The sequence below is a fragment of the Acomys minous genome, assembly GCF_964271855.1.
Source record: "Acomys minous genome assembly, chromosome: 14".
NCBI lineage: Eukaryota > Metazoa > Chordata > Mammalia > Rodentia > Muridae > Acomys > Acomys minous.
The window spans coordinates 31,573,110-31,595,062 of record NC_140496.1 but is presented as its reverse complement, the minus strand read 5'-3'; the positions used below and the strand labels follow the sequence as shown (position 1 = coordinate 31,595,062).

The following is a 21,953-nucleotide window of genomic DNA, read 5'->3' as shown; positions in this document are numbered from 1 at the left end:
TGAGTTTCTGCGACTGAGATCTCTTCTTGCCCACACTGGACGGGCACCACTCTCCCCTCTTTCCCAACAGGTTGGACGCCAGGTCCCTCACCCACACCGCTCGCTGCCCATTCATTCATGCAACTATCCTAGACTCTAGTTCAATGTTAGGCGCAGGCTATGCCAACCCGCCGTGCCTCCTCCCCGAGTCTCCTGAACTTTCAAGACTCTGCCTTGAGAGCTTGAACTCCATTTATTACAAAATTCACGGTATCTTATTATGAACACCCCATGCCATACCACCAAGTCTCCCTCAGTGTGTCCCATCCTTGCATGAAATCCTCTGCATGCAGGTGCAGTCTTTAGAGCTGCTGTGTTTATAAAATTGAATGGGTCCAAGCAACCCTGGGCATATATACAATATACATATCCAACAGGCCCTCCGCTCACTGGGGTGTGAGTAGGCGAAATTGCTGCCTTCCTGGGAGAGAGGGAAGTGGTCCGAAGCAGGAGGACGGAACCCAAGCAAGTGCAGAGAGCAAAACAGCTGCATTGTTTGATGCGCAAGCTGGGCATCTGTGGCTTTGGGTCAGTCCTGTTCCACGCTGGATGTTCTAGGCCACCTGGATTTGCAGGTCCTCATCCTCATCCAGGTCGCTGGCTCCATCTCCGGCTTCCTCGGCACCAAATCGGGTACTACGAATCTTCCCAAAAAGGGGGGCATTTTGCTGCTGCCTGCGGAGCCTGAGGGGTAGGGGGACAGGTCAGAGCAGGAATCATAGTGTGTCTGTGTTGGCAGTGGCTGTTCCCTTCCCAGCTGCAATGCACTCTGAGGTGCCTGTGCTCATATTGGGGAAATGCTATTGTCACTTCAAGTTATGCACAAGGAAACGAAACATAAGGAAGTTAAGTGACTTGCCTAAAGGCTCTCAGACAGGAGACAGAGGGGTTGGGCTCTGAGCCGCAGTGCCATTGCTGGTGTAGATGACGGACTTAGAGAAGTGACTGAGATGGGACTGGTCCCTCATAGGGATCCAAGAGACCAAAGAATAGGGCGTGTGGAGCACATTACATCTCCAGTGTCTCCCCAGCCCCTACTTCCTCACAGGATAATTCCTAAAGCCAAAATGTGCCAGGCAAATGTTGCCGAAACGAGGAGAAAGGGGTGGAGGAAACACACCGCCCCCAACAAAGGCAGTTGCTCCACTGCATCTTACTGGAAGGCATGAATTATTAACGCGGCAGGGAGGGGCGAGAGTGTGGCTCCATTACTGCACGGTGATTTAGTGCGCTGTCCCGGAACATTAAAGCAAGAAAAAGTTACAAACTAAAATGAGGCAGCAATCCTGGGTGGCCCTGCCCGCCCCCGACAGAGGTGCTGGCGAGGCTGAGCAGAGCCAGTCTGCCCATTTTGGGAGTTTATGGCTCCCCAGGAATGTGGCTGAGACTTCTGGAGAGCCCCAGGCTCTGTGAACAGCCTGTTGAGGGGGGGATTATACAGAGTTGGACCATGCGGAGCTGGGCCTGCAATAATCCTGACTCAGATCTGTGCCTGGGCCCTGTGTAAATTTCAGGTGTCACTCCAGGCGTTGGGGAAACTGAGAGCCCATTGATTATGCCACACAACTGTAAGGCTTGGCTCTAAAGCCCACCCTACCCACAAACTCTCAGCACATAGCAGCACTAAGCAGATGTTCAATAAACCTGTTGCTGATGACCAGGAGATCCTACCAGGCCACCCACTACTGGGCAGTCATTGAAAGGCTTTCCCTTGTCTTTCAGTCCTGAGAGAAAAGATCACCCCCTTCTTTGCCTCACAGCAGCCTCTTGACACAGTCTCTAGCCCACACCTTAGTCCCTTCCCAGGGAAGGCAACGAGAGTGGCCAATCAGTGCAAATGGTGACTCAAGCATTTGCTGGTCTAGATGCCTCCTAAACATTTTTCACACAGCTCAGGCTAGCCTCCAATTCCCTTATGTAGCTGAAGAGGACCTTGAACTTCTGATCTGCCTCTCTCCGTCGAGTGCTGGGATTACAGGCATGTAGCCCCATATTCAGTTTATGCGGTGCTGGGGATCAAATCCAGGTCTTGGAATACCTGCAGCAAGCTACTGAGCTACCTCTCCAGTCAGGTGCAAATGACCAGTCACGGCATCTGTTGGTTCAGGTGCGTTTTAAAGACTCAAGATGCTGTCTTCACTTTTGCAGTGACTGTTCTTCATTTTACAGACCGGGGGTGGGGTGGGGTGGGGGTGGGGCTGACCCAGGAGGGTTCAGTGTCCTAAGGTCACCCAGCCTTTCCCCTACCCAAAAAGTCTGGCTGCAGACCCCAGATCCCTCCACCTATAGCTAAGAACGCAGGAATGGGTGTAGCCACACTGACCATATGCTCTTGGGGATTCCCAGCTATGACTCTGGAGTGTCTTTGTGCTCTGACATGTCCAGGTGGTCTTGGAAGTGGAAAGTGTAGGAAAGAGGCAAAATTAAGAGTTGGGACAATGGGTGGGGACAAGAGAGGTGGCAGTGTGTCTCTCCAGTTTCCTTCAGGGGCTGAGGGTTCCTGCCACAGCTGAGGGACTTGGCCTGTCACTCTCTGCCATTCCTTGCCCTTCAGCCTTCCATATTCCTCCTATCCCTGGGGTCACCCATCCCTAAGGGGATCCCAGGGGATGTTACTGTTTCTTGCCAAGGACTCCCAGCGTCACTGGCCCTGTCCAGAGCCCGGGTCTCCTTGGCAGCCCTCCACGTATTCACACCACCACCATCACACCCACTCAAAGGAGACAATTCCAGAGCCCACAGCTGGGCCGTCTTCCTGCAGCCACTCCCCAGCGGCTTCCTGGCCCTGGCCTTTCCTGTTCGGAGGGGACAGGATTCTGGCCCCAGGAGCTCTTCCTTCTTGGTCTTCCTTTCTGGCCCTTGCCCTGTGGGCTCAGGATCTGTGCCCCCCACCCCCGCCCCCACAGACGCGCCCCGCCCCCTCCCCGCCGGCAGAGCTCCCCCACCCCCCCACCCCCACAGACGCGCCCCGCCCCCTCCCCGCCGGCAGAGCTCCCCCACCCCCCCACCCCCACAGACGCGCCCCGCCCCCTCCCCGCCGGCAGAGCTCCCCCACCCCCCCACCCCCACAGACGCGCCCCGCCCCCTCCCCGCCGGCAGAGCATCCCTGCCTACCTGGACTGCAGGTGTTCCAGCTGCACCTGGAGGTTCTCACTCTGCTCTGTCTGCTCGTCCAGCGACCGCTGCAGCTTCCGTGCCTGGTTGTGGGCCTCATCCAGCTGGAGTGAGCAGGGAGGGCAGAGAACAGGACATTCGGCTTAGGTGGCTCAGCAGCTTCCCCTGTTCCGCTCTGGGACATCCCAACTCTTGTTCCCGAGGCCTTGCCCCTAGGACCACTTCCGTTTCCACTCTCCATCCCACCAGTCTCCAAATGTACCCAGCATGCATCAATCTACCCAGCACCCACCCAACCACCTGGCCACATAGCCCCTCACCCGTATCCACCTGCTTCTTGTCAGATGCCCTTCCTCCCCTACCCACCGCCCCACCAGGCATCAATCTGTTTGTACACCCAATCATCCATCAGCCACCCCACTCATTCATCCACGCCACTCTCCATCCATCTGTCCACCCAGTCCTCTGCACATGGGGGAATCCCCCTGCCTTCTACCTAACCATTTGCACCTCTATTTCCCTCCTTTGCACACTCGCCTCATCTATTTTCCTTCCCCTCCAGAGGCTGCCTTCACTTGCCCACGGTCTCAGGCGCCAGGCCCCAGCATACAGCAGCACAGGTGGGCATATGGCCCACTCCCCTCAGGCCTGTTGGTTGGTACTTGCCTCATCCTCAGCCTGGGCCAGCTCTTTCTTGAGCTCTTCCACCCGCAGCCGCAGCTTCTTTACCTCCGCCTCGTGCTGCTCCACGCGCCGGTTGGCATGCGCCAGCTCTGCCACTTTCTCCTGGGACTGTTTCTTGAGCTTGCCATGCACGTGCTTCAGATCTGCCAGCTCCTGCAGGGGTGGGGTGGGGTGGGGGGAGGCTCAGACCACATGCTCACCCAGAGAGGCCCTTGGGAGCGGTCAGCTAGTGGGCATGTCCCACTTGGCTGCCTGAATGTTAAGGCTTAGTGGTCAACTGGGGGGGCTGGCAGTGCCACCTAGTGAGGCGACAAGGCTGAGTGTGCGTGACTCTGTGGCTCTACGTGGATGTACAAACTGTAAAGAGCCAGGAAGGTTACCCGGCAGGCTGTGCCGCTTCAGGTCAGATTTTGGGGAAGCGATGAGCTCTACAGTCTTGGTGACAAGCAGATGGGTCTTGGGGATGAGCTAGGCTGGGAGAGTATGTGGCACAGGAAGAGAGCAGAGGCCAAAGTAGGAAAGCCAGGAAGAGAGGTGACCCCCCCTACTCTGGAGTGTCTCCGTTCCTACTGAGGAGGGCAATGGGGTCCAGTTGTCCGGCGTCCCTTGCAGCCTTGGGAACTGTGGTGGGCTCCCCAACCTCTGTCCTATCACTGCCTGCCACCTGGCAGCTGCCCACCCCACCTCTGCTTGCCGATCTCACAACACAGCCCATGGTCCCTGCCTCTTCTACCTGAGCCCCTTTGTCACACCTACCCAGTCAGAGTCCTACTGTGACACCCCCCCCCCACCCGCTGGTTCTCACTCTTACCCTCTGGAAAGTCAGTTTACCATCAGTTAACTTCTGCTTTTCCTGGAGACCTCAGCTCAAAGTCACTGCATCCCCCTCAGGAAGCCTTTTCAGGACCAGGCCTAACCATCTGTGATGGAGCACCCTGTCCCTTTCAGCCATCATTCATGGAATAACAGGTACATACACCTGTCTGTTCATTGCTGCCACAGTTACACAGTAGGTGCTCAGTGCACGTAGCTACCTTAATTACTTTCTATTTTTATCACTATTATAATTGCTTTATTATTCTTTCTTTCTTTCTTTCTTTCTTTCTTTCTTTCTTTCTTTCTTTCTTTCTTCCAGACAGGGTTTCTGTGAATAGCCCTGGCAGTCCTGGAACTTGCTCTGTAGACCAGGCTGGCCTCAAACTCACAAAGATCTGCCTGTCTCTGCCTCCCAAGTGCTGGGATTAAAGGCGTGCGCCACCTCCACTGGGCTAATTGTTTTATCTTACAGTAGTTGTTTAATAAATGCAGTTACAGGTTGAGTATCTTTTATCAGAAGTACCTAGGCTCAATGAAAAAAAAAAAAAAAGACTCAGGTAGTCCAGGCTGGGGTTGAATTCTTTCTATAGCCAAGGATGACTCTGAAGTTCTGGTCCTCTTGCCCGCCTCTACCTCTCAGGTGCTGGGGCCACAGGTACGAGATACCGTACTACCTTATGTGGTGCAGGGGCCACAGGTACGAGATGCCATACTACCTTATGTGGTGCTGGGGACCCAGAGCTTTATGTATGATTGGCAAGTATGGTGCCAAACTTTATCCTCAGCTTAGATTTCAGAAGTTTCGGACCTTTGGGGTATTCACACATACACCACGAGGTCTCTTGGGGACAGGAGCTGGGTCTAAACATAGACTCCACTAATTTCTGGCCAGGCGGTGGTGGCACATGCTTTTAATCCCAGCACTTGGGAGACAGAGGCAGGAGGATCTTTGAGTTTGAAGACAGCCTGGTCTATAGTGTGAGTTCCAGGACAGCCAAAGCTAGACAGAGAAACCCTGTCTCAAAAACAACCCCCCCCCCACACACACAAAAATCCATTAGTTTCATGTGAATGTCATCAGGGCCTGATGACATTTTCTTCAGCATTTTCATTTTCGTTGCCCTCACGTTTTGACTGGGACCTATCTCGCCTAGTTGTGAAATGTTGTATTCATTTAAGGCAGTGTGTTGATGCTCAAAGTTGGGGGGTTTGGGAGCCTTTTGGGAGTCTGGTTTGGGGATCAAGGAGGCTCATCCTATATCTCCAGTTATCCACAAGGAAGACATATAACAGTGTGCTGACCGGCTGGCTGGGGGACCCTGGGTACCACTCCCTGCTCCACCTTGTTCTTCTCGAAGAGAGCGGCCTGGCTGGCCCTCAGGTCGCAGTCCAGGGCACTGGCATTCTGCCGCCGCCTGCGGGCCAGGGCCTCCTCCAGGTCGCCAACCTGTGCACGCAGCTTCTTGTTCTCTCTCTCCAGGCCCAGCTTCTCCGTCTCCAGCCGCTCTCTGCGGCCCCACTCGGCTGCATTCTCTGCCTGGAGCCTTTCCATCTGCAACAGCGAGGGGTGCAGTGAGAGTCCTGGGGGACAAGGGTGGAGCGACGAGCTAGATGCACCCCCCCACACCCCTCCTGAAGCCAAAAATGGAACCAGGAAGCAGATCCAGCTGCAGCAGCTATAATTATGCTGTGCTTTTTTTTTTCACGGTGTGCAGGATGTGGGGGCGCTTCTGGGTTTTGTGTGGGAAAGAGGGGTGCCTCCTGCAGGGTGTAGGCCAGCCCCTCATAGCACAGCACAGACTTCTGTCCCCGCCCCCCTCCCCACTGCTGAATTGAACCCTTGAGCCCCAGGCATTGCTGCTCGCTCCCTCCTGCCTGGCCACTCACCTCACCCCTCAGTTCAGCCATCTTGCGATCCATGCTAGAGCGTGCTCCCAGCTCGTCCTCCAGGTCTTCAGACATGCGGCCCAACTCATCCTGGTGCGTCTCCTTTAGGATGCTGAGCTGCAAGGGCATCACCCAGCCTGGTCATGAGGACCACCAGGGTATATCGTAGAGGCAACGCTAGAGGTGAGCACCAGCCAGGGTAATGGAGGAGCAGGGATTCCGGCTGAAGCTGCTCACTCAGTGCTTTGAAGTGTCTGTCACCTCCCACTACCTCACAATTCTGGCCTTTCGGTGCCTGTACTCAACCGGGTCAGCTCACTGTCTACCGTGGGAGTCAACAGTAAACTTTAACAAACTCAATTCAACTCAGCACCCCTGGGCTCTGCACCAAAGCCCCTCTGAGGGTTCCTTGGTGCCTTGAGAGAGAACCCAACGTTCTCAGAAAGACCTACAACATCACATCATGCTCCCATGCGTGTGCTCCTCCCATCCACCTCACCTCTTCCCCACTTGCCCATAAGACTGAAAGCCTAGAGGGCAGAGAGCTCGTCTGCTTTTTCCACGGCTCTCAACAACGGTGGGTGGCTCTGAGCTCCAGTGTGCACATATGGGCATAAGAACTGCTGTGGCAACGTCTCCCAAGCTGCTGCTCCACACAAGCGCACAGCAAACCTCTAAGACAATGCCGTGGAAGGAAGCCAAGGCACAAGAGGATTTTCTGCTAAACTGCACAGTGGTGCTTCATTTAGTGTCCTTCTAGCAACCAAGCAACTCTACTTGGCAGTCTGAATAGTGTGGGGCCAGGTTTCTGGACCCCAAAAGAAGAAGGGAGATTAGATTCAACTAGGCAGGCACAGGCCTGGGGCTCTTTTATGAGCTTGAAGAGATTCCTAGGGATGACTAGGTCTGGCAGTTTTCCTAAGCAAATCTCTGGTCTTTTGACCTCTGTGATCCCAGAGAATCCCGCAAGGCTTTCCCAGGATGGCGGCGCCCCCTGGTGGCCATACCCAATCTGTACAAGAGGCAGAAGTGGCAGCCAAGCTGCTTTTGAGCACCTTATTTCTTCTGTAAGGTTCTCCCTCTCAATCTCAGTTGCCTCAAAACTAAGATGGGAACGTGAGGACGTAGCTCCTTTGACTTCCATGAGGATTCAGTGTCACTTGACACACATTATTAAATAGTCACAACCTCCCTGACATTTAGTCCCTCAATCCTACCTCTGTGAGAGCCATGCTAGCCTTCTGTGTCCAGCCTAACAGTGTCTGTCTACTCCAGAACTGCTGCTGTGAGCACCTAGCCCCCCTGTTTTCTCAAGAATGGCTTCATCTAGCCCCATTAGGTCTTGCTTCAAGCAGCATCTTGCAGGGAGTGGAGGAGGGATGTCGAGGCAAGGCTCACCCTGTATCCAAGTCAGCCTTGGCCTTAAGGTAGTCAATTCTCCCGTCTCAGCCTCCCAAGTGCTACGCTTACAGGTGTGACTCACCACACCCCAGCTCATATGTCATCCTGGCCTCCCATCCCATCTCCTTCATACTGTTTTGATGCTTTCATAACTCATAATTCTTTTTTAAAATATTTATTTATTATTATGTATAGTGTTCTGCCTGCATGTACACCTATAGGCATCAGATCACATTACAGATGGTTGTGAGCCACCATGTGGTTGCTGGGAATTGAACTCAGGACCTTTGGAAGAGCAGGCAGCACTCTTAACCACTGAGCCATCTCTCCAGCCCCATAACTCAAAATTCTTATCTGCTGGGCTACTACCATCTCCCCATCTGCCTGCCCTGGTGCTCAGAGAACTATGGCTGACTTGTCCCCAAGGCTGGAACTCTCATGCGGCCACCATCACCAGGAAGTTCCGCACCCCCCTCCCCACCCCCTCCCTTTGCACCCCTCCCCCCCACCCCCATCCCCCACCCACAGCCTTACTTGCTTGAGCATCTCCTGCTTGGTCTTGCTCAGCTCCTCGTATTTGATCTTCCACTGGCTAAGCTCCCCTTCAAGTTTCTCGATGTTCCTGCTCAGAGCCAGCTTATCCCTGGGGATTGGGACATGCAAGCACAGAGACTGTATTAGACAGTCTTTGGTTTGACTTCGTATTTCAGGGAGCCTGATTGCGCGGTGGTTGTTTAAACAGTAGCCTGTCTTCTCCCATGTTCTGTGGCTAGAAGTCTGAGAGATGAGGCGTGGGCGGGGAAGATGTTCTGGAAGAACCTATGCCATTCTCTCCCCAGCTTCTGCTGGCTACTGGCCCCTCTGGCATTCCTTAGCCAAAGATGCAATGGCACCCACGGAAGCATCACTCCAATTGTCATCACAGGGCATGCTCCCCCTCCCCCATTTTTGAACCCAAGACTTATTCACACTAGGCAAACACACTCCACTGAACTCACTCTCTTTCCCCAAGCCTTTGTGTTTATTATTATTATTATTATTATTATTATTAGTTTTTCGAGACAGGGTTTCTATGTGTAGCCTTGGCTGTCCTGGACTCACTTTGTAGACCAGGCTGGCCTGGAACTCACAGTTATCCACCTGCCTCTGCCTCCCAAGTGCTGGGATTAAAGGTGTGTGCTGCCACTGCCCAGCTGTGTTGATTTTTAAAAGTAAAATCATATATGTGAACCAAGTACATAATCTATACACTTATTTCCTGGATACCAGAGCTGCAGAAATTCATGAACATGACATCATACGCCCTCTAATTACCCTCACCAAAGCCACTGATGACCTCCACGTTCTAACTCCATCGGTCACCTAGATGCTCGGTTCGGCACCCACTCTCCTGCTAAACCGTCTCTCTTGGTTCCTTCTCCCTGCAAACGGCTCTCTTTCTTCTTCACTCCCCGCATCCTCTAGGCAGCTCCATGCCACAACCTTCTCCTTGCCCTTCCAGCCACCTTTCTGATTCTCAGATTCCTGCCTTTCAAGGCCACCTAGCCATGGATGACCTCTGCCTTTTCACCTCTAGCCCAGACCTGTCTGGGCCTCCAGACCCATCTACTACTCACAAAACGGTTACCTTGCTGTGCCAAACACAACCCCTCTAAACCTACACTTCCCAACTTCCTCTCTCATCCCTGCTACCCTCGCTGCCACCAGAAGTAGGTTTGAGTGAGCTACACAGTGAGCTCAACAAGGTCAACCTGAGTTCGTGTACTGAGGCCCTACTTGAAAAACAAAGGATGAGGGATGAAGATGGCTTAGAGGTAAAAGTACTTGCTACTCTTTATGGAGGACCCAGGGTTGGTTCCCAGCATCCATAATGACAGTTTATAAACACCTGTAATTACAGTTCCAGGAGATCCAATACCCTCTTCCGGCCCCTATGGGCACCATACACTCACGTGGTATATACACACACACACCACTCACACACTTCCTGCTATAAAATCTCAGATAGTGGGGTTGGGGATTTAGCTCAACGGCGAATGTTTGCCTAACAAGCAGAAAGCTCTGGGTTCTGTCTTACAGCGGGACTCCACAGCGAAGGGAGAAAAATGACGAAACCAACAAAACCACTCTAAGGTAAGTAATCTGAGATTGTGCCTCAACAGCTCTCATTCTTGGGCTATCACTTGGGATTCTGGGGGTACCCAGCTCCAGGCCCCACCTTCCCCCCACAGGACTCACTCTCGCTCCTTGAGCAGAACCTTCTGGGACTCATCTAGGCGTAGCCGCAGGGCAGTCAACTTGGAGGCCTCGTCCTCTGTACTGGCTGTGTCCTCCCAGTTAAGGCGGCTGCGATCCTGGCGGCTGGAGCTGACCCGAGGGCCCCCGGCTGCCACGCTGCAGGTATCCCAGCAGCCCTCCGGCTCCTCTGGTCTGTTCTTCAGCAGACTCTCTACCAGGTCCAGCTCCTGTGGGGACCAAGGTAAGGAACTGCACCTGGCCCAGGCATGGCCATCCCAGACCCTGCTGTGGAATGAGCTTGCTAAGTGACCTGGGGCTGGTGACACAGTGCCTCTGGGCCCTGGTTTCCTCTTTGGCTGCTTGCTTCATTCTCCTTCTCTGGCCCTCCCTCCCCCCCACCCCCTTTCACATCCTGGAAGTACACTGCCAGCCACCAGGGTTTCCTGTATCCCGGAGCATTCCCCAGGAGGGCCCCCCCCCCCCCCCCGTCACCCCAAATATGCAAACACGGGGTGGACTAGTTGGAACAGATGGTGAAGCCAGTATTCCTTGGATTGGTACGGCTTAGGATGCCAGTCCCTGGGCAAACACGGGCTCACTGGGAGACTGGTGGCTCTGAGGACTTGAGGAACACTAACTTCCCATCCCTCTGACCTCAGATAGTCCTGCGTGGGGGCGGGGCACTCTGGTTGTCACCTGGGACAGATGGAAGTACCAGAAAGGAGGGTCATAGAATAGAGTGTCTGAGTTGGGGTGTAAACACAGACTCTAGACCTGGGGACTCCCTAAACAGTACCTGGGGACTCGGGGGTGGGTGGGTGGGTGGGTGGGGGCGCTGTGATGACAGCCAAACAAGAGGGAGGACAAGAAGAGCATGAGGTCCTGGTAGCTAGATTAAAAAAAAAAATGTCTCCAAATGTCAGGCCACAGGGAGAGGGCTAGGCCAGAGAAGGGCAGGGGTGGGGATGGGGGTGGCAGGGCAGCTAAGAGTCTCATTGCTAGGATCTGATCTCCTGGAGACCAAAGCTGAGACCCTGCCCTTGCACCTGCCCCAGGCATACAGAGTGTTACCAGGAGCAAACAGAGCAGCTGGTGCAGCCAACAGAGCTGAGTTCTGAACCTCCCTGTGTGTCTGGGGTCGCTGTAGGGACTAAGTAGATACTGTATCTGTAGGCACTGAGAACCAGGAGTCAGCTCCTTTTCTAAGCCAAGTGCACGGATTTCTCCTGTGCTTGGCACGGAAGATTCTTTGACTTTGATGACTTCTAAGGTATGGGGGTGGTGGGGGCCCGACCTCCAGAACTTGGGGAATCTCCAAATCAACGTGATTCTTATCTACGCCCTTCCACCACCATCACGTGGGGGCTCTCAGACACCTCACTGGAGATCAGATCTTTTCACTTCTCCCTCCCACCCGGGCTCCTGTGCAAGGCTGGTTCGAATGCCAGCCTTCTTCCATGCCGCATAGCTGGGCGCACCTGGCTCCCAGGCGGCCTCTCCGCCCCGATGTCGCGCACAGGCTCATGATCGCGTTCAGGTTCCGGGCCGTCCTGTGTCTTGTCCACTGAACTGCGCGCTCCTCGCAGTCGGGCCAGCTCGCGGCCGCGGGCCTCGCACTCGCCCTGAGCCTCCTGGCGCTCGCGGCGCGCGCCCGCCAACTCCTTGGTGAGTGTGTCCAGGCGCTGGCGCAGCTGGCGCACCTCTTCCCTTGCACGGTTGCGCTCGGCGCGCACCTTGCTCCACTTCTCCCGCCAGTTCGCTGTGCAGTCCGACCACCAGCGCATCGTTTTCTCCATCTGCGCGGCTCGCGCTCTAGCCTCTTCCAGCTCTCGAAGCCGCAGCTCCTCCCGGCTCTCCCAGTCGCCATCAGCAAGGAGGGCGGGTGCGGGCAGGGGTAGGGTAGGTGGTGGCCCTGGCGACGGTGTGCCGCTGGGCGGCGTCGGTGGCAGTGAGTCCACCGGACCCATGCGCTCTGGGGACGGGCTGCCCAGGATGGTAAGCAGGCTGCTCTTGGATAGCTGCGGGGACTCGGCCAGCCTTGGGCTGGGGCCGTGACTCATAGTGAGACTGGGCAGGCCCTGGGTGCGAATGCGTGGCTAGGCTAAAAGATGGTGCTCAGGACGAGAGACCTACATGATACCACTGTATGTGACAGGAACCTCGAGGCTCTCTAGGATACCCATCTGGGACGCCTCTTCAGACCTGTGGGAGAACACAACCATTATTGGGCTGTGCCCATCACCGATAGCCACCTGATCAGCCATGTGCCTGCTTAAGGGAATACAGAGGGCAGTACTGGCTGAAGCAGGAGGAGGGAGGTGTGTTCCAGGGTGGCCCCAACAAGGCCTGTAGGGGCCTTCAGGCACTTTCTCCCTGGCTCCAACCCCCTTCATCCCTTCAAGGCTGAGGATCCAAACCCTTGCTTTGTTAGGTTTGATCTTCGCGGAAGCCACAGGGCCTTTCTGGGCTTCCCCTTCTCCATCTGTACAATGGGGGCAGGGTAAGGATACCCAGGATACCTTCATCAGGGTGTGCCTCAAGTTCACCTGGACCCTCGTTTAATTAACAACAGTACCATGGCCAGGGGTGCTTGGCAGGCATGCAGCAGAGACTACATTCCAGGACTCCATGTTTGGAGCATGTGAGCATTCAAGTGACCTCAGTGCGACCTCAAGTTTCTCGGCCTCCCCACCACACAAAGCCACCATCAAGCCCTCTACCCTAAGCCCTTGTCACCCCATTACTTACAGCTCCATATGTATCTCAACCCCAAAGATGCTCGTGTGAACAGTCACCAGACTGCCCCCCACAGACCCAGGCTCTGGTTCCTAACAGGCAGTGTGCCCTCTGTGACTCAGTGTCTCGGCCTGCATAATGAGTTGGTAGCCTTGGCGCCCACAAGCATCTAGACATTTCTGCTCACACAGACATGTCTGGGAACATACAAGCAATCCCACCCACACAAAGCAGGGATAAATGACACATACAGTCAGAGATGGACTTATGGGCACACAGCTATACAAATAGATATGGATATACTCAGATACACGCACCAGCACACCAATGGGCCCCCAAACACACACTGCTGAGAACTCTGAACACACACACACACACACACACACACACACACACACACACACACACTCCTCCTTCCCCATTTTCCTGGCCCAGTTCCATCAGAACACTCCTATGAAACTGTACCAGCATATGCAGGGGGGAGGCGAGGAGGGGGGCTGGCAGAAAGCCCAAGTACCAGTCCTGAAGGCAGGTCTTCCCATAGCCCGCCAGGAGAAGTGTGGCAGTGGGGGCTGCTGCCACATGCACTGCCTTGGAGCTGCCAGGCCTGGCAAAGGGCTCTGCTTGGCTCAGAGAAGACTCCCCAACTGGCTCCTTCTAGAAATTCTAAGCCTATAAGAACAGAAGCAGAGCAGACATCATCCAAGCCCCTAATGGCTTCCAGGATGGGGCCTCCAACGTCAGCTCTGGCCCCTCCGGGGTTCAGGGTGGGGGGAAAGGTAGGAACAGTGAAGCAGGGAGGCTGTAAAGACCTTCTGCCTTTCTCCTCAGGCCCAGGACAGGTATGCACACGCATGGGGGAAGAGGTAGGGGCACGTCCACCCCATCCCCCACAAGCACACCTGTGCAGACCCTGGTGCAGCTGGCCTCTGCCTAGCAACACTTCCCCACTCCCACTCTACTCACATAACAGCCTTGGGAACACTCAAGCAGCTGTGGTAACCCAGGTACACAGAGGCCCTGCCTCATGCTGCACATAGGCAGGCAGGGCCCAGCTGCCAGTCACTTGCCCCTCCTCCCCAGGTTCAGTGTCATCTTTGTTTGGAGCAAGTCGGAGGGGTGGGTGGGTGGGGGCAGGGAGAGACTTCCTTTCTGTCTTCACTTTTCCTAAAGCCAGCCAGCCCATCCTTCCAACTCAGGTGGCACTACTAGGGAATGCCCTGATATGCCCTGTCCTGTCCCATAGCCACCCTTAGCTGGCCGGTTATCTTTCTTACAGTACCGCCTTCCACTCAGTAGGGGCATCTGTGCCACTTACAGCTTATAAGACAGGCCCTACATAGAGTACTTGTTTAAAGTTAGCCGTGGGATGGCTGATGTAGAGCTGTACCATGTGGCCTTGCATCTGAGTTGAGCAGGTCTCAGTGCTCCTGATCCCCAGCCAGAACTGTCCCTGTCTGTCCTTGGAAACAAGGGTGCTTTTTGACTGGACACTCACTGCAGGCCATAGATCCAGTACTGCCCATAGAAGGTGGCCAGTGTCGTTCTTTTGTTTACAGATTCATCGGAACATCTCTCTCTCTCTCTCTCTCTCTCTCTCTCTCTCTCTCTCTCTCTCTTGCTTTCTACATCTGGAAACTGCAAGACCCACGGGCACCGCCCCCTCCCGTGAGAGAAAACTTTTCTAACCTCTGGATGCTTCATGCTAGTTTTCCTAAACACCAGAACCTGTTTTAGGACAGCGGTTCTCAATCTGGGGAGGGGTGGGGGGTTTAATGCATATCAAGTATCTGTGTTACAATTTGTAACAGTAGCAACATTAGCTATGAAGTAACAACAGAATAATTTTATGGCTGGGGGTCACCACAGCATGAGGAACTGTAGCATTAAAGGCTCCCAGCATTAGGAAGGTTGGAAGCATTCACTTTAGGCAATGAACATACTGTGAAGCTCTCAAAGGCTTCTTGGTCTTGTTGGCTATATAAACAGGTGTTGTGTGAGTGTTTCCTGAGCCTACGGAAGACGGAAGATGGACAAAGCTCTCGGGGGGGGGGGGGGCTGTCCCCTTGTGACCAGACAGAATTTGGGAGAGTTGTGTCCTCCTAAATATCAGAAGTCTGTTTTCAGCCAGGCGCTGAAAAAACAGGGAGGTATCTAAGCCCACCTGTGGCCATGGTCAGTGTCAGGTGTCTGAGGAAGGAAGGTGCACTGATTTGGGGGAAGGAGGAGATATTCAACTTTGTAGTCTGCTCTCAAGTCTTTGGTAGGTTCTCTTGGTATCCATGGAGACGAATGAGCAACACTGAGACCTGGATGGGGGCCAGCTAAGGGAACGGGGACCTCCACAGTTCAGAATCGAACCATACCCTCTCAGAATCTCTCAGGTGGCCTCAGGGCCACAGGCCTGGCTGCGGGTAGGAATTAAGAGCCCAGCAGGAAACCGCATGGGGACTGGCTGATTGGATAAGTGCAGGGCCCACGGCTGGTCAGCCCACAGACTGTGGGCATCTGTCCCTCTGTCCATGGATAGTGAGAGCCCAGTTCACAGCTGCTGGACCTCTAGGAGGGAAACAGAGGAGTGGGAGAGGAAGGCAGGCTAGGTCTCCATGTTGGGGCAAAGCCCAAGTATCCCAACCCTAAACTGAGGAGCCACAAAAATACCCTAAGTCACAGATTCCAACCCTTTTTCTTGCAGCTAGGGTCAACTTACAACTCCTTGTCTACCGAGGCACAGCACGCTAGCAGTAAACAGAGTTGGAGGGGTGGAATTGGATGCCTCTGTGGCCGGGGTCATGAGTACCTGAAGAGCATCATGCCCCTGGGAATATTCCTGGAGAGATCTTCAGACACTAGGCCCACCAAACAAACGTGGCCCGGAGAAGGGAAAGTGGAAGCCTTCGTGGGCACCTACTCCAACCCCAGGACTCTCAGCAACTATTGGGATTGCACATTCCTATAGAACAGACATGAATCCTGACTTTGCTATCGGTACACCGTGTGGTATGTAAAAAGGTTTTCTCTGCTACGAAATAAGCCAATTCAAGCCGAATTAAGAGTATGAAAGCAGGTTTATTAGGGGCAGCTCTCGGGTGGGTTCACTGAAACCAAGGATCAGGGGGCCAGGGAAATCGCCATGCAGACAAGCAGACAGGGAGACGGGGTGGGGGTGGGGCAGAAAGAAAGAAGTATGTGCAGAGCTCTGGCCTCTCTTGAGCTTCAGTTTCCCTATGTATAGAATTGATAGGCACCAACAAAATTCCTAATACCTCCAGCAGGTGGGCAGACTCGGTGCCAATAGAACCAATCACACTCCCACAAAAGCTCAGGGATCTGGGCCCAGTAAGGGGCAAATTTCACTTAAACAAACTGAAGCCAACCGCGGGATGGGAAAGAGGCTTGCAGGCTTCCAGGGAAGTAAGTGCGCTGCTGGGGCCCCTCCCTTCTCTTTGCCCCAACCCTTGCTCCACCTGTCCCCCATTCCTTCCCGGAGTTACTTTTCTGCTTTGCAGGGCCCAGTGCAGCTTTAGTCCCTACTTGGTAGCCACTACACGGGCCACCAGCTCCGCTCCCCCTAGCGGCTGGCGGGGTTGCGGGGGTCCAGTCATCCCGCCCACCCCACCGCAAGACTTCCATTGGCAGCGCCACGGGTCTGGTCGTGAAGCCGTGTTCTGATTGGCTAGTGCCACCCGTCAGTCCTGCACTCGCCATGGTGACCACGTTGGGTCCCCCGGGAGAGTTCCACATTCCGCCCCCGCCCGCTGCCCGCTGCCCCTCCCGGCTCCTCCGGCATTCCAGGGGCGACCCCTCCCCCACGGTCCCGCCGCAGGACCGGTCTTCCACCCGGGTGCAGGGGGTCTGGGAGACCCCAACTGGGGACTAAAAAGTTGGGCTCAGAGTTTGGGGTGCGGCGGGCCCCGCCCCGGCTCCTGTCCTCCCCGCAGCAAAGCTCTTCCCGCGTGGGAGAGGCTCTGGGCCGCAGCGAGTCCCTGGCCGTGGTGACCCCCCCACCCCGCTGTCCCCGCTCACCTCGGGCTAGGACTGGGATTCCGGACGTCAGAGCTGCTGTGCTGGGTGGACGGGGCGCAGGGCTGGCTGCTGCGGCCGGTCGGGAGGCCGGGGGTAGGGCCGCCAAGTCTCCTCCTCCCTCCGGGGGAGGGGAAGGGGAGCGGGCGGGGGCCCCGCGTGGGGCGCGGCCTGCCGCGGGCTGGGGCCAGGCCGCTGGACCCCCGCTGGCCCACCCAAACGTGAGGCCTCCCACATAGGTTCCACGACCTCGGCTTTCCCGCCAACCACGGACTAGGTGCTCGCGACAGTAGTGGGCACTGGGCACCCACGTGGAGCTTCACCAAGCCCTCACTTTGATTAATTGCATTCCTCCCAGTGCCAGCGCTGACACCGACTGGCTCTGGACCAAAGAGTCCATATCCTCACCTGGCCTCAGTTTCCCTTATTTGTACAACCAAAGCGACTTCTAGGGGTAGGGTGTCTGTAGTCTTGTCAGGGCGGAGGAAGATCCGGATGATGTCTCTCCACCACATCCTGCTGTGAGGTCAATCTGTTTTACAGACAGGGCCAAGTCATAGAACTGTGTGGGCAGCTGGGCTGGGTTGGGTTGTTGTCCTGAAACGATAAAGATCTTGATTAAGAATGTTTCAATTCTAACTACAGCCATGTACATAGAGGTTTGTGAAGAATGAGTCAAGTAGCGAGTGTTGACTGTTTTTTTTTGTTTGTTTTTGCTTTTCTCACAAAGTTAAGCAGTAGCATACTTCCTACCGATTTGCTGTAAGAGTGTAAGAGGTTGGGTTTTGTTGTTGTTTTGTTTTTTGGTTTTGTTTTGTTTTGTTCCAAAATACAAGGGCTAACTGGGTATGATGGTGCACACCTTTAATTCCAACCCTTGGGACCTCTAATCCCAGCATTTGGAAAGCAGAGGCACATGGGTCTCTGGGAGTTTGAGGGCAGTCTGGGTTACCGCCATAGTGAGTTCCAAGACAGCCAGGGCTATTGTAGAGAAACCGTATCTTACAAAAATAAAACAAACAAACAAACTAGGGCTTCCTCAAAAACAAGGATCATTTTGGAAACACATCCCTCTCCCCAACACACACACACACACACACACACACACACACACTTTAAGGGTACTATGTGTGTATCTGGTGGCCTTGGAGGGGTCAGATCCCTTGAAACTTGAGTTATGGATTGTTATGAGCCACCATGTGGGTGGTGGGAACCAAACTGGGCCCCTCTGAAAGAGCATCAACCTCTGAGCCACCTCATCAGCCCCCTGCTCTGAATCTCCTGGGTGCTTAGTATTTCTTTTTGAAGTCAGTCACTTCCCTCAGACGTCCTTCTCTGTGGTCTTCTGTCCCTTTCTCTGCTTTGCCTCCACCAACTTTGTAAATCTCCATGGATTTTCCAAGTTTTGTAGTTTCATTTGTCAGTTCATTGGCTGTGTGAGTAGTGCACAGTGGTTGCTTGTCAGCTCCTGCAATCCACGGGAAACCAGTTTGGGTGAGATTGTTTGTGCTTTAGTTAGCACCCGAAGATTACTAGCCTGCAGATGCTCCAGCGGCTGTCCTCTGCTTTGTGTACAGGTGTAACTTGTGAGAGAGTCACACATTGAGAGCTCATGACAAAAATATATTCCTTTTAGAGGCGGGGAGATGAGAGTTCAGATTGGCTTTTGGCTCTGATGGAATCTCACAGCCCTGAGATGTCCCAGTGAGTCGGGATGCCCCAGGAGTGACAGCCCTGAAGCAAGATCCCAGAGCTAGTGTTCGGAGGTGGCAAAGGGTGGGACAGGAGGGAGGTCAGGCTGATGGTGTGCCCGGCCTCTTGCTGGACTTTATCACAACTGAGCTTTCTCTTTTTGGAGAGGAAGTGAATTGCCCTGGTGTGTGTGTGTGTGTGTGTGTGTGTGTGTGTGTGTACACATATGTCATGCATATAGTAGGTGAGGGGAGCCACTCACTCATGGAACCCAGTACATGATGGCCATAGGCTAGACCACTCCCTCAAATTACCCAGCTGCACAGCTACTCTGTACTGGGTGCCATTGCCACCATGTCATGGTGAGCCCAGAGAACTCTGGAAAAGTCTCAGAGCCTGTATGGCTCAAGTTTGATCACTGTCTCTTCTCCAGGAACCTCTGTGAAATGCCAGGACGGTTTTGACCTCCCTTATTAGTGGACAGGGCAAAGAGTTTTGTCTTCAGACTCAAGACACTAGAGACTGATTGTGGCCTGTGTTAGTTAGTCCTTCTGTATGTCACTTCTGTACCCAGCTGTTACCTTTACCATCACCTCATTGGCATATTTTACTTTGTAGAATGTAAGTATATTTTAAGGGAATGCTTCATATTATTTGATTAAATTGGAGATCTGTATAAGATGCTGGTAATCAAAGAAAATCATAAAATGAATAGCACTCAAATAAAACAGTGTCATGAAGACTTGATCTAGAAAGCTAGGTGTGGTGGCATGTGCCTTTAACTCCAACACTCAGGAGGCAGAGGCAGGCACATCCCTGAGAGACTAGTCTACATGGTGAGTTCTAAGCCAGGCAAGAGTTGCAGAGTAAGACCCCATCTCAATAAAGTGAAATAAATACAGTTCATCTAGAAACTTTATCTTTGTCAAAAAAGATTGTTTGTATACCCAAGCACACTGCGGATATTAACAACAGCAGCCAGGAGGCAGCTGAATCCCTGCCCATCTACAGGTAAATAGACAGAAAAAAAAAAAGCATGGTGCATATACACAGTGGAATATTAAATATTTTAAAAGGACACTTTGACCCCCCCCCCTTTATCTTGAGACAAGGTTATGTAGTATAGGGTGGCTTGGATAAATGCTACTGCTTTATTCTGCCAAGTGCAGGAAACAGATTCTGCCGTTTGTTTGAGGTAAGGTCTCATGTAGTCCAGGCTAGGCTCAGATTTGATCTGTAGCTAAGGATGACCTTGAACTCTTGGTCCTTCCGCCTCGACCTCCCAGCTGCTGGGATTACAGGCTCATGACATCACATCTGTCTGGAAGAACATTCTGACCTATGCATAACATGACTAAATCTTGAGGGTGTATATCGTGAAATCAGCCAGTTAGAAAAGGACATATACTGTATGATCCTGATTTTGTTGTTGTTTTTGTTTGTTTTTCGAGACAGGGTTTCTCTGTGTAGTCTTGGCTGTCCTGGACTGCCTTTGTAGACCAGGCTGGCCTCGAACTCACAACAATCCGCTTACCTCTGCCTCCCGAGTGCTGGGATTAAAGGCGTGCACCATCACGCCCGGCTCTATATGATCCTGGTTTTAAGTGGTTGCCAGGCCTTTGGGTCTGGTGAGTGGAGTGTTATGTTTGGGAAAATAAAAAAGGCTTGCTATAGACAACAGTGATGGTTGTACAACAGTGTGCGTACTTCATGCTGCAGAACCCAATGCTTATAAATGGATAAAATGGTAAATTTTGTGATACATGCCTATGTTACCATGATAAAATTTTAAAATGAGGGTTTTTGTTTTGGAACAAGATCTCACTATGTAGCTGAGGCTAGCCTTGAACTCAAGGGCCTCTTGTGGAGTCTTGACTGCTGGGCTTCACCATACCCAACTCAGGCATCTTGCTTTTGGTGTTTAAAAAAGGAGTGACTGGAGAGGGGCGGGAAGAAGAGGGATGTAAGCCTGGGTTGGGAAGAGCCTGAAACCTGCCAGGCACAGAGGTAGTCCCAGCTAACTCCAGGAGGATTGCTGGAGCCCAGAACTCCTGGGCTGAGGTCAGCTATGCTGATTGGATGTCCCCACCAAGTGTTGCATCAACATGGCTCCTGCCAGGTTGCTTTAGGAATGGGGGACTGGCCCAGATCAGCAACACGCAGCAGGTCGGAACATCTGAGCTCATCAGAAAGAGGCTAAAGACACTTTGTCTATAATTGGAGGGTTCTGATTGCCATCAAGGTTGGGGAAAGATCTGGAGGGTAAATGACTCACTCTTGGTGTTACTCACCTGTTCTGATGTCCAGCTCAATCCTTCACAGATTCCCTCACGTGGGGAGACCATTGGCAAGGGATGGCAATGACCTCATCCACTCCAAGGGACTGCGGCAGATACTGATTTTGTCTCCTCATGCCGTAGGCTCCATATTCCCCCTTCCCCCCAGGAGCAGGACTGGGGCTTATCCTTGAGGGATGGAGTGAAGTTGGGGGGCTGCCCAAGTCCATGTGTGTCACAGCTGGCACAGTGCATGAATGTGGCTGGCATGTACAGACCTTGGGCAGGACTAGGCAGTGGCTGGACGACAGACCATGAAGACAACAGGGAGCCATCTCTGGCTTCTGAACGTGAATGTCCGAAGGTGAGTATTAAGGTGTTGTATGCGGGGATAATTGGCATCCTGAGCTGAGGCAAGAGCAGTGAGGAAACAGAGAGGCTGTGGGAGCCCGGGAGCAAAGCCCTACCTAAGCCTTTCAGTGCAGCTGCTCACCTCAGAGCATGAGGAGTTGGCAGTTCAGTCCTGGAGGCGGCCAGGAGAACCCTGGTATGACAGGCCAGGAGTTGAATGTCTGGTTATAATGGTCAAAGAAAACTAAAGCGCAGACTGTGGGGGAGTAAGGGTGTGGCTCAGTGCGCAGATGCTTACTGTGCATACACAAGGCCCTGGGGTTGAGGCCAAGCACCACAAAAGACAATAACAAGGAAAAACAACATACAATAAGGGCAAGTGCTTATCTAAGTCACCCACTGGGAGTACGGCCAAGGAGTTGAGACACAGTTGTACAGAGTCCCTGTAAAACATTTGACGGCATCTGCGGTGGGTGCCCCTTCCTTTTCCTCTGAGCTCCTTGTACCCACTGTCAGCTGTGCTGAGTTGACACTAAAGGGGTTGGCTTGGGTGGGCAGAGAGGAGGAACGCTGTGCTAGGACCTGCCTGATTTCTTCTTTCAGCTGCATCCTCCCACATGCCAAATCCAGGGGTAGAAGGGCATGTTATTTTTTTTCAAGACAGGGTTCCTCTGTGTAGCCTTGGCTGTCCTGCAC

At 53.5% G+C, this 21,953-nt stretch overlaps 1 protein-coding gene across 2 annotated transcripts; it reads right to left on the bottom strand.

The window, feature by feature from the left end:
- Positions 1 to 213: 213 nt before the first annotated feature.
- CCDC102A (coiled-coil domain containing 102A) lies at positions 214 to 17,486 on the bottom strand. 2 transcript variants are annotated; one of them, XM_084755285.1, is made up of 9 exons: positions 17,347 to 17,486; positions 11,658 to 12,381; positions 10,180 to 10,406; positions 8,476 to 8,584; positions 6,541 to 6,657; positions 5,996 to 6,205; positions 3,820 to 3,990; positions 3,154 to 3,257; positions 214 to 723 (listed from the first exon to the last, which is right to left on the bottom strand). In XM_084755285.1, exons 2-9 carry the CDS (start codon positions 12,237 to 12,239, stop codon positions 594 to 596), a joined length of 1,650 nt encoding a protein of 549 aa, XP_084611411.1. In that variant the 5' UTR covers positions 12,240 to 12,381; positions 17,347 to 17,486; the 3' UTR covers positions 214 to 593. The 2 variants fall into 2 exon arrangements, with proteins under 2 accessions (XP_084611411.1, XP_084611410.1); XM_084755284.1 differs by lacking the exon at positions 17,347 to 17,486 and adding an exon at positions 16,942 to 17,083.
- Between the last annotated feature and the right edge of the window lie 4,467 nt (positions 17,487 to 21,953).